This window comes from Heloderma suspectum, chromosome 15 (genome assembly GCF_057233095.1).
Source record: "Heloderma suspectum isolate Gila_16-S chromosome 15, 16-S_ref, whole genome shotgun sequence".
NCBI lineage: Eukaryota > Metazoa > Chordata > Lepidosauria > Squamata > Helodermatidae > Heloderma > Heloderma suspectum.
The window spans coordinates 16188166-16200746 of record NC_139472.1 but is presented as its reverse complement, the minus strand read 5'-3'; the positions used below and the strand labels follow the sequence as shown (position 1 = coordinate 16200746).

The following is a 12581-nucleotide window of genomic DNA, read 5'->3' as shown; positions in this document are numbered from 1 at the left end:
CTGCCCCTGATAGTTCCCACTTGCTTGCTTGGCGGGCAGAGAGCCAGGGAGCAAGGAGGCCGCGGCATCTCCTGCTCCTCGTTCTTTCTCGCCACCACCGTTGCCTGGGCCGGAGCGAGAGGCAGGGGAACAAGCGGGTTGCAGTGGTGAAATGGAGGTGCAACTCCAGGGCATTCTTGTTAATGGCCCCGTGCTGGGATGTGGACCCTAGGCAGGTGCCCAACCGGGCCTACCCTCGACGCTGCCCCTGATTGTCACCACTTGCTTGTTTGGCGGGCAGAGAGCCAGGGAGCAAGGAGGCCACGCGATCTCCTGCTCCTCCTTTCTCACCACCACCGTTGCCTGGGCCGGAGCGAGAGGCAGGGGAACAAGCGGGTCGCAGTGGTGAAATGGAGGTGCAACTCCAGGGGTCTCGTGTCAGGGTTCCCCTGCCAGGGTGTGGGCCCTTGGTAGGTGCCCAAGCGTGCCTACCCTCAACACCGGCCTTGCTCTCCGGCAGCGATATGTCAAGCCAGCCCTGGCTGCTGTGTTTAGTATAAAGCATTTTATATATTTGTTTCTAAAAATGTGTTTCTATCGATTGCATGCTGCCTTGGGGAACCCTCTGTTTGGAAAGGCAGCAAATAAACAAACAAGCCATGTTTTGGGAGTGTGAGTTGCTAGACTTAGAGTTCAGCCTTGTCCCCGTGCGGCCTCCCGAAGTTCAGGCTGGTGAGTCTGGAGCAGCTGCCTGTCCTGTCACTGAAGCACCACGCCTCTCGACACATGCTCACGGACACGGAGCGCACTGCCTAGCATTTCACGTAGCGCAGTTGCTGGGGCAGACTTCCGACCGGTGATTAACTAAGGCAGGACTTTTTCTTTTCCTACCATGTCTTTAGCAGAAAGACGCATTAATTTCTGTAAACTGCACAAAAAGCTTCAGCTATGGGGCGGTATAGAAATGATGATGATTCAGTGAAAGGACAAATTCATGGCGGATAAAGCTACTAGTCATGATGTCTCCATGGCCACCTTGAGCACCATCTGGTGGAAAGGAGAGCCAGTGTGGTGTAGTGGCGAGAGTGTTGGACTGGGAGTCGGGAGATCCGGGTTCCAGCCCCCACTCCGCCATGGAAGCTCACTGGGTGATTTTGGGCCGGTCACAGACTCTCAGCCCAACCCACCTCACAGGGTTGTTGTTGTGAGGATAAAATGTAGGAGAAGGAAGATCATGAACGCCGCCTTGGGCTCCTTAAAGGAGGGAAGAAGGTGGGATATGAATGTGATAAATAAATAAGGCGGAATATACATTTAACAAATAAGAGACAGGCCGCTTCCAGGGTCAGAGGTAGCTTCTGAATACCAGTTGCTGTGGGGAAGGACAGTGGGCAGGGCCAATGCTGCTCATGCCCTGCTTTTGTGAGGCATCTGGCCACCATAGGAAACAGGAAACTGGACCAGTTGGTTTGATTCAGCAGGGACTCTTCCAGCTGAGGCCGGTGGATTCGGTGTCAGCAGGGCCGTGAATATGCTCCAGGTTGCCGTCAGAACTCTGAAGGTGCTCTCTTGCTTCCGGGCCTTTGTCCTGGGATGTTCCTCCTATTCTCAGAGGCCCTGAGCCATAGGATCGTAGGAAGCTGCCTGATACCGAGCCAGACCAATGTTCCAGCTAGCCCAGTATCGTCGACACTAACTGGCAGCAACGGCTCTCCAGGGTTTCAGGCAGGATTCCTTCCTAGCGTTACCTGGAGAAGCCGGGGATCGAACCCGGGGCCTTCTGCACGCAAAACGTGTGCTCTGTCACACTGAGCTACGGCCCCTCCTGAGCTATGGCCCCCCTCAGATGCTAAGATCCCGACGCGGAGAGGCAAATCCTGGAAGATGGCAACCCTATTCACTGGGAGGGAAGGGGAAATGGATGCCAAACATCCAACATCAAAATAGGTTCAAAGTTATTTTGTTCTATGACATCTTAACACAATTAAACAGCATTGTATTGGTTCCCAGAGCTCAAGAACTCCCACAGTTTGCGTGGTTTGCTACTGTGTGTGTGAAAACGCTGGCTGCATTTATCGAGTCTCAATTTACAATATTGGATAGGACCTTGGTGAGCTCCTTCAGAGTTCTGACTGAAAGCCGGAGCGGATACACTCCCCCAGCCTCCCCTGGCCTCTTCTTACGTGTCTGGCATTCTAACTAGTGCTGTGCTGAAAATGTCTCCCACATTTTTTTTTTACCTTTCTCATTCAATTTGATAGAAAAGAGCAGAGAAATTTCTTTGCTTTGGAAGAGAAATTCAAAGGAGGAGAAATTTTGGAAATTCTCCTGGGTTGGGTTTGGGGTTCTTGGGCTTACCTTACTTGTGAGGTGGCAGAGGAGTGAGCATAAGTGTTCTGTCTGTCGTCGTACAGCCATCTCTGTGGCCTCCTGCAGCCTCCTTGGCTTCCCCCACTTCAGTTCAAGCCATCATGAGGAAGACGTCATGAGGCCATTCCTCCCATGGGGCTTTTCCAGTTCAGGAAGTGCAGGTGGCCTGGGAGGCTGCAGAGCCGTGGAAAGATGTGCAAGAGAGAGAGAGAACACACACAGCCCCCTCTGTCCCCTCGCAGTGATTAGGTGAGCCCCTGAATACCATCAAAATACATTCCCCCAAAATCAGAAAAGCGGAAGCCTCAGCACAGAGGATGCAGTTGTTCTGCTCAACACAGAAGCAGGGCAATGAAACAAAAACCCGTAGGGAAAAAGAAAGAACCTGTGCCACAACCCTTGCCCATAGCGAGCCCTGCCTGTGAGAAAGTGTTGGAGAATTTCTCCTCCCCAGGAGAGCTTCGGTGAAATGCCCCCCCCCCAATTTCTCCGCCCACAAATAGGCTGGAGAATTTCGAGGGGGCCCTTTGCACACAGCTTTGAGGAGCTGACAGCTGGAAAGCGAGATATGAAATCTCAAGGAGTGACCTTCTCGATCATCCCAGAGTGCAGGACATGGAATCACAGGCTCAAGTGACAGAAAGCCAGATTCCGGTTGAACATCAGGAAAAATTTCCTGCCTGTTGGAGCAATATGACAATGGAACCAGTTTACCTAGGGAGGTGGTGGGCTGGCCCACACTGGAGGCATTCAAGACGAGGCTGGACAGCCACCTGTCAGGGATGCTCTGACTTAGATTCCTGCCTTGAGCAGGGGGTTGGACTAGATGGCCTTGTAGGCCCCTTCCAACCCTACTTTTCTATGACTCTGAACACCCACAAAGCCTTTGGCCCAACTCCCAAGTTCCTCAGCCCTAATGTTACGTAGGCTGTAACTACGCTTATGACTGCTGCCATTGCCTTCTCATTTCCTCCTGCCACCACCGCCCTCCCCTTCCTTCTGTTCCCCCCTTGATGGCACTATGCAAACAACAAAAGGACTGAACGCATTGGGTTTGGGGGTGGAGTTTCCCACCCAAGCACCGTATCTAGGCCAACCATATGCTCTCCATGTCAGCTCGCTTTATGGAGCTGTACAATTATCCCACATCACTCAACTTTAAGTAGCCTGGAGAATGTTCCCACCCTACCCTGTCAGTAATATGCGTCTGGTTATAACATTTGGGGATGGACACATTTTGGCGTTAGGGAAGTCAACAGACTCTCTCTCCCCCCCGCCCCACCCTTCACCCACCAAAAACGCCCGGGTGGTATTGACTAAGCTTTATGTGGCTCTTTAAGTAGGATTTTAAGTTTCCCACTGCCCACTGCCTTTACTTTATACCTCCAGTAGCTCTGGGGGACATCTTGGGTCTAGCCACGAGGAGGGGTCTAGCCTGACTGTGGCTACAATATTTATTACGATATTTGCAGCCCCTCCTCTCCCCCCCCCCATACACCCCAGTTTGAGAGACTCCTGAACGGCCACGGAGAGAAAACCCAGGGATCAGCAAGCCCATTGTGTCGTGCTGACAGAAAGAAACTGTTACTACACACTTTAGCTGCCAACTCGCCTCAGTCACTCAATCCATCATGGTGGGTTTGTCGGGTCACAGGCCGGTGAAACGCAGCCCGGCGGCTATTTTTGGCTTACATGGGCTGTGAGATAAACGGGGCATGAACCAGCCCCCCAGCAGGGGGGCGACCCCTCGTACCCTCATTAAAGTGTCAATCAAAAAGAGTAATGGACGAGGGCAGAGGGAGCGGCTATCTTCTCCAGTTCGCTCTCGCTCTCAGGCCAAGCCGCTCCGGAGGCCCGATGTCCTAGGCACGAGGCCCACGTGGAATGTGTGGACAGGCTCCATTTGGCCTGAGGAGAGGCAGGTCTCTTCTGGGAACGGGACAGTTGTCCTCTGCTAAGATTTAGGGAGTTTTCGCACACGCGTCCGGGGGTGGGGGTGGTGATGCTGTTGGCTGCCTCTTTTCTCATCTGTCAGGCATGTGCAAAATCCGCAGGGTCTGGTATGAACAGCCTGCTTTCTGCCTTGACTTGGCGACATCCACATGTGGGTGCAAATTGTGCAAGAGCGGGCTTAAAGCTGGTTTAGTGGGCTTTTAATAGAGGGGATTCAGGCAAATCCCAGCTCACACATGAAAACAGGGCAGAGTGTCTTTTTCCTGCTGAGGTCAACAGAACCTCAGCCAACACATGCTGGGGTCTGCAGGCCTCCGGGGGCTGTTGCCAGAGCCCAAAGTGGGTGGAGGGACAGAAGTTTAGTATGCAACGACAACCAAGACATTTGCACCCAGGGATTCTCTTCCCTTAAGTCATGCAAGGTCCCATTGTAGTTGAGGGGCAGAGCAGGTTAGAGTCAATAAGATCAATAGCCTGGTGTCCAGAGGTCCGGATTGAAAAGCTTTCAGGTCCTCGTTTGGTCTACGGGCCTCAGGTGCCCCATTCCTGCATTAAAAATAAGTAAATAAGTAAGTAAGTAAGTAAGTAAGTAAGTAAATAAATAAGGGAGGGTGCTAATAGGGCTGCACAGACTAACCCTGCCGCTGACAGGTGTGCCAGCCACATCGGCCATGCTTCAGAGAGCATGAGAAAGGGGCCCAATGTTGACTGCACATATGGAGAAATCCTGATTGGGTCTGGAACACCCCGGAGAAGGTCAACACACTTGTGTCAGTACACACATAGGGCTTCTTCTCTTGCTTGCATGGCAGGGGGCATGGTCACCACTTGTGATCCCACTCTCCCCCCTAGTGCATAAAGGGTGTTGGTCTGAACACCCCTAAAGTCATGTGTGAAAATTCCCTTATGTTACTTTTTCCACATAGATCTTGGGTATTGGAACCAGTCAGAAAAAATTCCTGACTGTTAGAGCAATACGACAATGGAGCCAATTACCTAGGGAAGCAGTGGGCTCTCCCACACTGGAGGTGTTCAAGACGAGGCTGGACAGTCATCTGTCGGGGATGCTCTGACTTGGATTCCTGCATTGAGCAGGGGGTTGGACTCAATGGCCTTGTAGGCCCCTTTGTTGTTGTGTTGTTCAGTCGTTTAGTCGTGTCCGACTCTTCATGACCCCATGGACCATAGCACGCCAGGCCTTCTTGTCCTGCGCTCTCTCCTGGACTGTGCTCAAGTCCATATTCATTGCATCAGTGATGCTATCTAGCCATCTCATCCTCTGCCATCCCCTTCTCGATGTTCAGTCTTGCCATCTCATAATTGACCACCTCTAGCTTACCTTGATTCATTGATCTGACATTCCAGGTTCCTAAACAATATTGTTCTTTACAGCATCGGACTTTCTTTTCACCACCAGACACATCCAGAGCTGAGTGTCCTTTCGGCTTTGTCCCAGCCGCTTCACTCTTTCTGGCGCTACTTGGAAATTCCCTCTGCTCTTCCCCTGTAGTATATTGGACACCTTCCGACCTGAGGGGCTCATCTTCCGGCGTCATCTCTTTTAGCCTTGTGATACATTCCATGGGGTTTTCTTGGCAAGAATACTGGAGTGGGTTGCCATTTCCTTCTCCAGTGGACCACATTTTGTCAGAACTCTCCACCATGACCTGTCTGTCTTGGGTGGCCCTGCACGGCATAGCTTATGGCTTCACTGAGTTACGCAAGCCCCTTTGCCTCTGACTTGGATTCCTGCATTGAGCAGGGGGTTGGACTCGATGGCCTTGTAGGCCCCTTCCAACCCTACTATTCTATGAATCTATGCCACAAAAGGCAGTGATCCATGAAGGGGTGTAGGCCCCTTCCAACCCTACTATTCTATGACTCTATGATTCTATGAACCTGAAGTTGGCAGCAAGGAGCAGAGATTATATCAGAGAGGTAGATGAATGAGGAATGACAAAAAAGAGCTAATTATTGCAGTAGCCTTGATGAGCTTACCCCATATAGTTGCCTGTAATTAAACCTAGGGGTGTCAGAGAAATCCGCAATGGAACCAAATGAGTTTGGATTGTCATGAATCCAACCTGCAGTTTCCACAGCAGACCGTGTTGTGGATTCTGCGGACTTGCAGACCATTTTTCTAACTAGGCAGAGTGAGGCAATGGCCTCAAGTGGCAGATCTCGGGATGCGGCAGCAAGATGTTGGAGGAGAAAGCCGTGTGCCGTGCAGCCTGCTCTGCGGCCCCTAAGTTAGCCTGCTGCCTTCAGGGGCAGTGGAGGCATCGTAGCATCGTCGGTCTTGAAGACAGCTTCGTCTGGCAGGCCAGTCGTCGGTCTTGAAGACAGCTTTGTCTGGCAGGCCAGTCGGCTTTTAGACATGGAATGGGAGGGGCCGCCCTCTTCTTTTCTGCTTCAGGCCGCAAATGTCTCGGGCTGGCCCTGACAGCGGCATCCATCACACCCCTGAGGCGACGAATGCTTCCTTCTTCCACTGAATTGCTGGTAGATTTTGCTCTTATGCTAGGTGGCATTACACCGAGATTTCTGTTTTGCCTGAGGGATCTTTATAGCTCTTACTCAGCTACAGAAACATAGACGGGCCACTTTCCCCTCTGCAAGGCACAACAGGTAGTGGTTAAGGGCAGTAATTCAGCTGTGGCAGCTCTTTCTCCATCTTCGCAAACAGCACGCCAAACTCCTTGAGGGTTTCGGGGAGGGGGGCGGAAGAGACCAGAAACCACATATTTTGTGCTTTCTAGAGGAAAAAGGGGGATGGAACAGGGAGGGAGCGAAGGAAGATATTTTAAGCTATGGGCCTTGGAATTTGAACACTATGTTTATTCACTTAGTAATGTGGTAGAAGTGCCAATATCAACAGGAGGTTCACAGCAAGAGTTTCTTGCTAGAATCATATATTTTACACACAGAAAGAGATGGCCGGGGTTGCTAATGTTGTTTGCTTAAGCCCTTTCCTCTCCTAAGCTCAGTGCAAAAGCAATTCCAGTAACTTTCTACCGTTGGGGTTCTCTGGAATGAATCCTTTCGTGGTCACTAGAGCTGAAGCCAAGAACGGAAGAACTGGACCAGACCAAAGGTTCATTTAGTCCAGTATCCCATTTCCATCAGTAGCCAATTTTGCACCACATACTGATGGAGACCACAAGTTTTGGCACTGTTTGAAGACATGAGCAGAGCTATGCTTGTGATATGCTTCACCAGCACAGGACTGCCTGCCTCAGCACCCCATACGGCCTCCGCTGTAGCTTACCTCCTAGGTTCCACTACGGGGAAAAAGTCACCAAAGTCAGCCCAGCCTAGGCAGCTTTTAAGCACACCTCTTCTTTCCTCCCTTGATGGCATAGTTGAGAAGTGCTGCAGTCAACCAGCATAGGGAATGGAAATAAATCAGCATGGCGACTACAGGAGAAGCGTCAACTTATAAGGAACAGAAAGCAGTCTGTTTTTCATGGATGAAAACCTACTGCGCAAGCAAGTTGGAGAGAATAAACACCATCTCTACATGAATGAGACACCTATATTTCTCTGGACACTCCAAGATAACACATCCTCTGGGATAAAAATTCCAGCCGAGTGAAGCGAAATGCCTGGTGGGAGCTGAGATATCGGAAGATATGTTAGATCTATAGTCCATGTTACGTGGACTATGGATGGGTCTCCGTTTGAGGAATTTGCAAACGTTTGGAATAGTGTTTGGAAATAGATCCCAAGTTCTTCCGCACGGGATGGGAGCTAAGCAGACACTTGCCTTTTCAGTACTGGGATGAAGGCTTCGTCTTTCCCACACGTGGAGAACTTGCAAAACCTCCCCTGAAATTTGCTTTAAAACAGAACCTTGTCCACCGCCTGGTACTATTCCTTCCTTATGGACTCTCAGACTGTTAATAGATGGTCATTTGTATGCCTGGAGAGTCCAGAGCCCATTGTGACATGCAACCAAAAACATTTTGTTACTCCATTCAGTCTCCAAGCAGTTAGCTGGAACACCTCTGGCTGTGGAAGTGTCATTGGCTTTTTCGCAAGCAGAATTTACGTCTCCAAGCTAGTTTGTGTAGTAGCTTGACAAAGTCTCTGAACCAGGCCCTCCCAGGGCAGGTTGGGAGACCAGAATTATCTTGCCCCTTATTTTCTGAATTTCCTTGGTGATCAAGAGAAAGGAGTGAATGGATGCAGAAGCGTCTTGGTGACCTTGCTGCTAAGATTTCTTTGACCCAGACTGGGCACCTTCCCTTTTATCTGCTCATTGTTGTGGGCTTCTGGTGAACAAACCTATCTCCGGCAATGCTGAAACACGTGACTATTTTATGTTGGGGAGTGTTTGCTCAGATCCATTCTGCCTGAACCAAGATCTTATTGGCAACTGAGTCATGACATCGCCGATATGTTCTCAATGGACACTAGAACAAGGGGACTCTGAATGTGGTTGCAAAGATGGAAAGATGAAAGGGAGTACATCTTTACACAACACATAACATATGGAATTTGCTGCTATGAAGAGTCCTGATGGCTACTAGCTTAGATGTCTTTAAAAGCGGATTAGGTAGAGTAGCATATGCATGTAATATTTCCGAGGAACGATACTTGACTCATGGAAATTTGTCAATGAGAAACAAACACAATTCGCTTCCCATTGATATTCCCAGCTCTTTCCCCCGCCACTCTGTCTTTATGTGTGTGTGTGGGGGCACACAGAAGATATCGGTAGGGTTGCAACTCATCAACCCAAAGACCATGCCTGTTTCTTTTAAGAGCGCGAGGACAGGAGGGTGTTCCACATGTCCAGGAAGTTCTTCAGGAAAGAGGTGATTTGTCTGGTTTGGAAGCTGAGAAGGCTACTGGAGATGCTGTGTCCTCAGTGTTACAAGAGTTAACAAAGCTTATAACCTGCTCAGTTTAAGCTGCAACGCTGAGAGTTTAACCTTGCTTGCAAAGCACTCTGGATCACTCCTTTAGAGTTCGACTGGTACTGACTGAAACCTGGAGCGGATTCACCAGCCTCCACTGTAAACTGGCATGAATTGCTGTTATCAAAAGAATACGGAGACAAGAGAGAAGCAGCAGCATTTATTAATCCTCAGATTTAGACCACAGGACTGCAATATTAAATTTATAAACTTCCATTTATTTTCCAACAAAGACAGTTGCTACTTTTCAGTGTTCTCAAACCTGTTTTTTTTCCCCCTGTTCCATTTTTCTTGTAAAGGCCAATACTTGCAGCGGGCAACTTTGTGTGTGTGTGTGTGTGTGTTATCACTATCCTTCCTATAACTGTCCCGCTATAAAAGAGGTATCATTATTTAAGCTGCAAAGAGATACCACTAAATATTCTTTTACAACATTTCCTTATAAAGCGAACATCTCAAAACGTGAGAAAAATTACTTAGTTGATCAAAAGTACTCTTGGATGCCCTTATGCTGGATTCGGGCGACCTGGGAGGGATCACTGCAGTACATGCTAAACCACAGAATGTGTTTTATGCGTTTATTTAATGGAGAAAACGCTCTATGTTGCAATATTTTGTGCCGCCTTCTCTTTGCCCTTCCAAACGGCAATAAACCCACTGAAGAAACAGAAAGAGAAAGATCCTGGCACCAGCAGGACAGTAAAGCGCTAAACACTGGAAAGGAATATGTCCCATCCTCACGGTCAGAGCCCATCCTGACCCTGCCATATGGGCACCTCGGCAGATCACCCACAGGCTACTGTAAAACAACCTCTAAGCATTCCAGCTGTCCCCCCGTTATGCACTTGGCCTCCTCACCCCCTCTACAAAAAAACATGTGCCATTTCAAAAAGCTCAGAATCAGTGCAATAGAAAACTTAATATAACCTTTCCTTTAATTTCTTTACATGAAATAGACCTCTATACACCCTCACAACACCCTGCACACTTTCTTATTTACACAAAACACAGTTGTACATATGTATAGGTATATATACACACGAACAGTAAGAAAATACAGGGCTTTTTCTATAGCTAAATGTATGTCAAACATGTCTTTGATCTTGTGATCCTAAGTTCCCCACACCGCAAAGCTCTTTCATTTCCAGGACCGTGGCTTACTAGCCACACAGAATTCACTGAGCAGAGAGGCGGCTGCCCTGTTAGAGATCTCATCCGGGTCAGGAGTCCAGCTCCAGTTGGTCTTGCTGTTCACTGGATCTCAACATAAGCTGCTGTTCATAGAAAAGACTCTTTGCATAGTTGATGGCTTGACATAGCTTTGCCGCGGGTTCCTCAGCTGTCACGTGGACCTGCATGAAATAAATTGCACTTCGAGAAATGCAACAGTTGGAAGCAACCTAACCCTTCTGGTAAAAGTAATGAAAACACCCAGAGACTGGTCACCAGCTTATTATCTAAGATTTAAAATAGTGCTGGGATGCACACTATCAATGTGTTCATTTGTGTTTAAAGGTGGTTGCAGGGAGCAGGATGGTATCACAGAATCATAGGGTGGGAAGGCAAGACCCCCGAGTCCAACCCCCTGATCAATGCAGGAAGCCTGATTCCCAGGCGGTCTCCCATCCAAGGACTAACCAGGGGTGACCCTGCTTAGCTTCTGAGACCAGACAAGATCAGGCACATCCAGCCCTTTGCTCAACATCATAGAATCATAGGGTGGGAAGGGGCTTACAAGACCCTCGAGTCCAACCCCCTGCTCAGTGCAGGAAGCCTGATTCCCAGGCAGTCTCCCATCCAAGGACTAACCAGGGCTGACCCCGCTTAGCTTCCGAGACCAGATGAGATCGGGCGCATCCAGCCCTTTGCTCAAGATCATAGAATCATAGGGTGGGAAGGGGCCTACAAGACCATCGAGTCCAACTCCCTGCTCAGTGCAGGAAGCCTGATTCCCAGGCGGTCTCCCATTGAAGGACTAACCAGGGCTGACCCTGTTTAACTTGCAAGATCAGATGAGCTCGGGCGCATCCAGCCCTTTGTTCATGCTAGTCTTGGAGTGGCTTCTTTTTCCTTTCTCCCCCCCCCCCCCCGGCGCCTCTTTAAAATTTTACTAGAAGCCAGAGGTCCACCAACTACAGGCAAAATAATGGCTTGGCCGAAATAGTGGAATGACACTTACTAGAGCTTTTGGATGCAACAATAAATTCCATGAGACTGGTGCATTTGTTTTTCTCTTTTTCAACCAACAGTAGTTAAGATTAACCACAGTTTGTCCAGGTTTGGAGGTCATGACAATCTGTGGTTAATAAAAAATGGAAGTGAAAGCTTTCTTTTGCCTAGGCTGGAAGAACAGAAGGGAGGGAAGCATGTGAAGCTTGTTGCAGCCTAGGAATGGAAGAATAAGGTGCCTACTAAGCACATGCTCAACCCAGAAACTTTTCACAGTACCAGAACTGAGCTCACAGTCCTTTTACTCCCAAATCCACTCCTGGTTTCTCCCAAGCGATCTTCATTTCGGCAGCCTAACTTCGAAGGGGGAGAAGCCTTTTTATTGTTGATACTGAGAAACAACTGGAGGCCAGGAAACCCCTGCTGGTCTGTTTCAAATCACCCAGAGATCTACCAGGAGATCCCCATCTATGTTCTGCCCACCCCTGATCTAGAACAAAGATGGGCAGAAGGTTGATCAAGATCTACCGGTAAATCTTTGGATGATTCAAAGTAGATTGGCAAAGATTACAGACTCCCGATCATTTAGCAATGAAAGCAAAAGGACTCTCCATCCCCTGATCTAGAGGCACCACCCTCCTTTAGTTCCAGGTTGTGGTTCTGGGAACTGGGATCCAGTGGCAGTTCTGCCTAACTTTAAGTAGTTCAGAAAACTGTTGTGGTTTTTGGTTTTTAAGGGTGCAGTCCTACAGGGATGGCTGTAAACCTCTGAACTCGGAGGCTTACGGCCATCAAATGCAGACCTTTGCCCTGCGCGCCCCCTGCTCTGCATTTTAGTTAGACAGGTGTTTTCACCCATCTAGCTGAGGCATCAGGGAGAGGAAGGGAAGGAGGCTGGGGAGGGCTGGGGATACGGCATAAGCCTGTCTCCCCAGTCCCCTCCCCGCTCACTGGCACACCCCCTTTCCCTTCCCTCTGAGGTTACCTTTGCGACCTCAGAGAGGTAATTGGCGCAGTTCTCTCCACACCAGCTGCGAGGGGGAGGAGGAGAGGTGGGGAGCTTGGACTCCTGGGTCCAAGGTCGGAGTGCTGCCTCCGACCTTGGATCCACAAATCTGAAGTGTCCTATGGCTCCCCGGCTCTGTTTAGGGGGCATAGGATTGCTCTCCAAGTAGCTTTTTTTCTAAT

General features: G+C 49.4%; 1 protein-coding gene across 8 annotated transcripts in view; it reads right to left on the bottom strand.

The window, feature by feature from the left end:
* Nucleotides 1–9364: 9364 nt before the first annotated feature.
* Nucleotides 9365–12581, bottom strand: part of VPS13D (vacuolar protein sorting 13 homolog D) — a 210812-nt gene continuing 207595 nt past the window's right edge. For 4 of the 8 annotated variants that reach the window (XM_084821537.1, XM_084821540.1, XM_084821539.1 and 1 more), the window contains 2 exons: nucleotides 11404–11520; nucleotides 9370–10576 (listed from right to left, as the gene is read on the bottom strand). In XM_084821537.1, the coding sequence (XP_084677663.1) occupies nucleotides 10445–10576; nucleotides 11404–11520 (249 nt within the window). In that variant the 3' untranslated portion in view covers nucleotides 9370–10444. Of the gene's footprint in view, nucleotides 10577–11403; nucleotides 11521–12581 lie in introns of all 8 variants that reach the window. The other 4 variants (XM_084821541.1, XM_084821543.1, XM_084821542.1 and 1 more) reach the window with 2 other exon arrangements.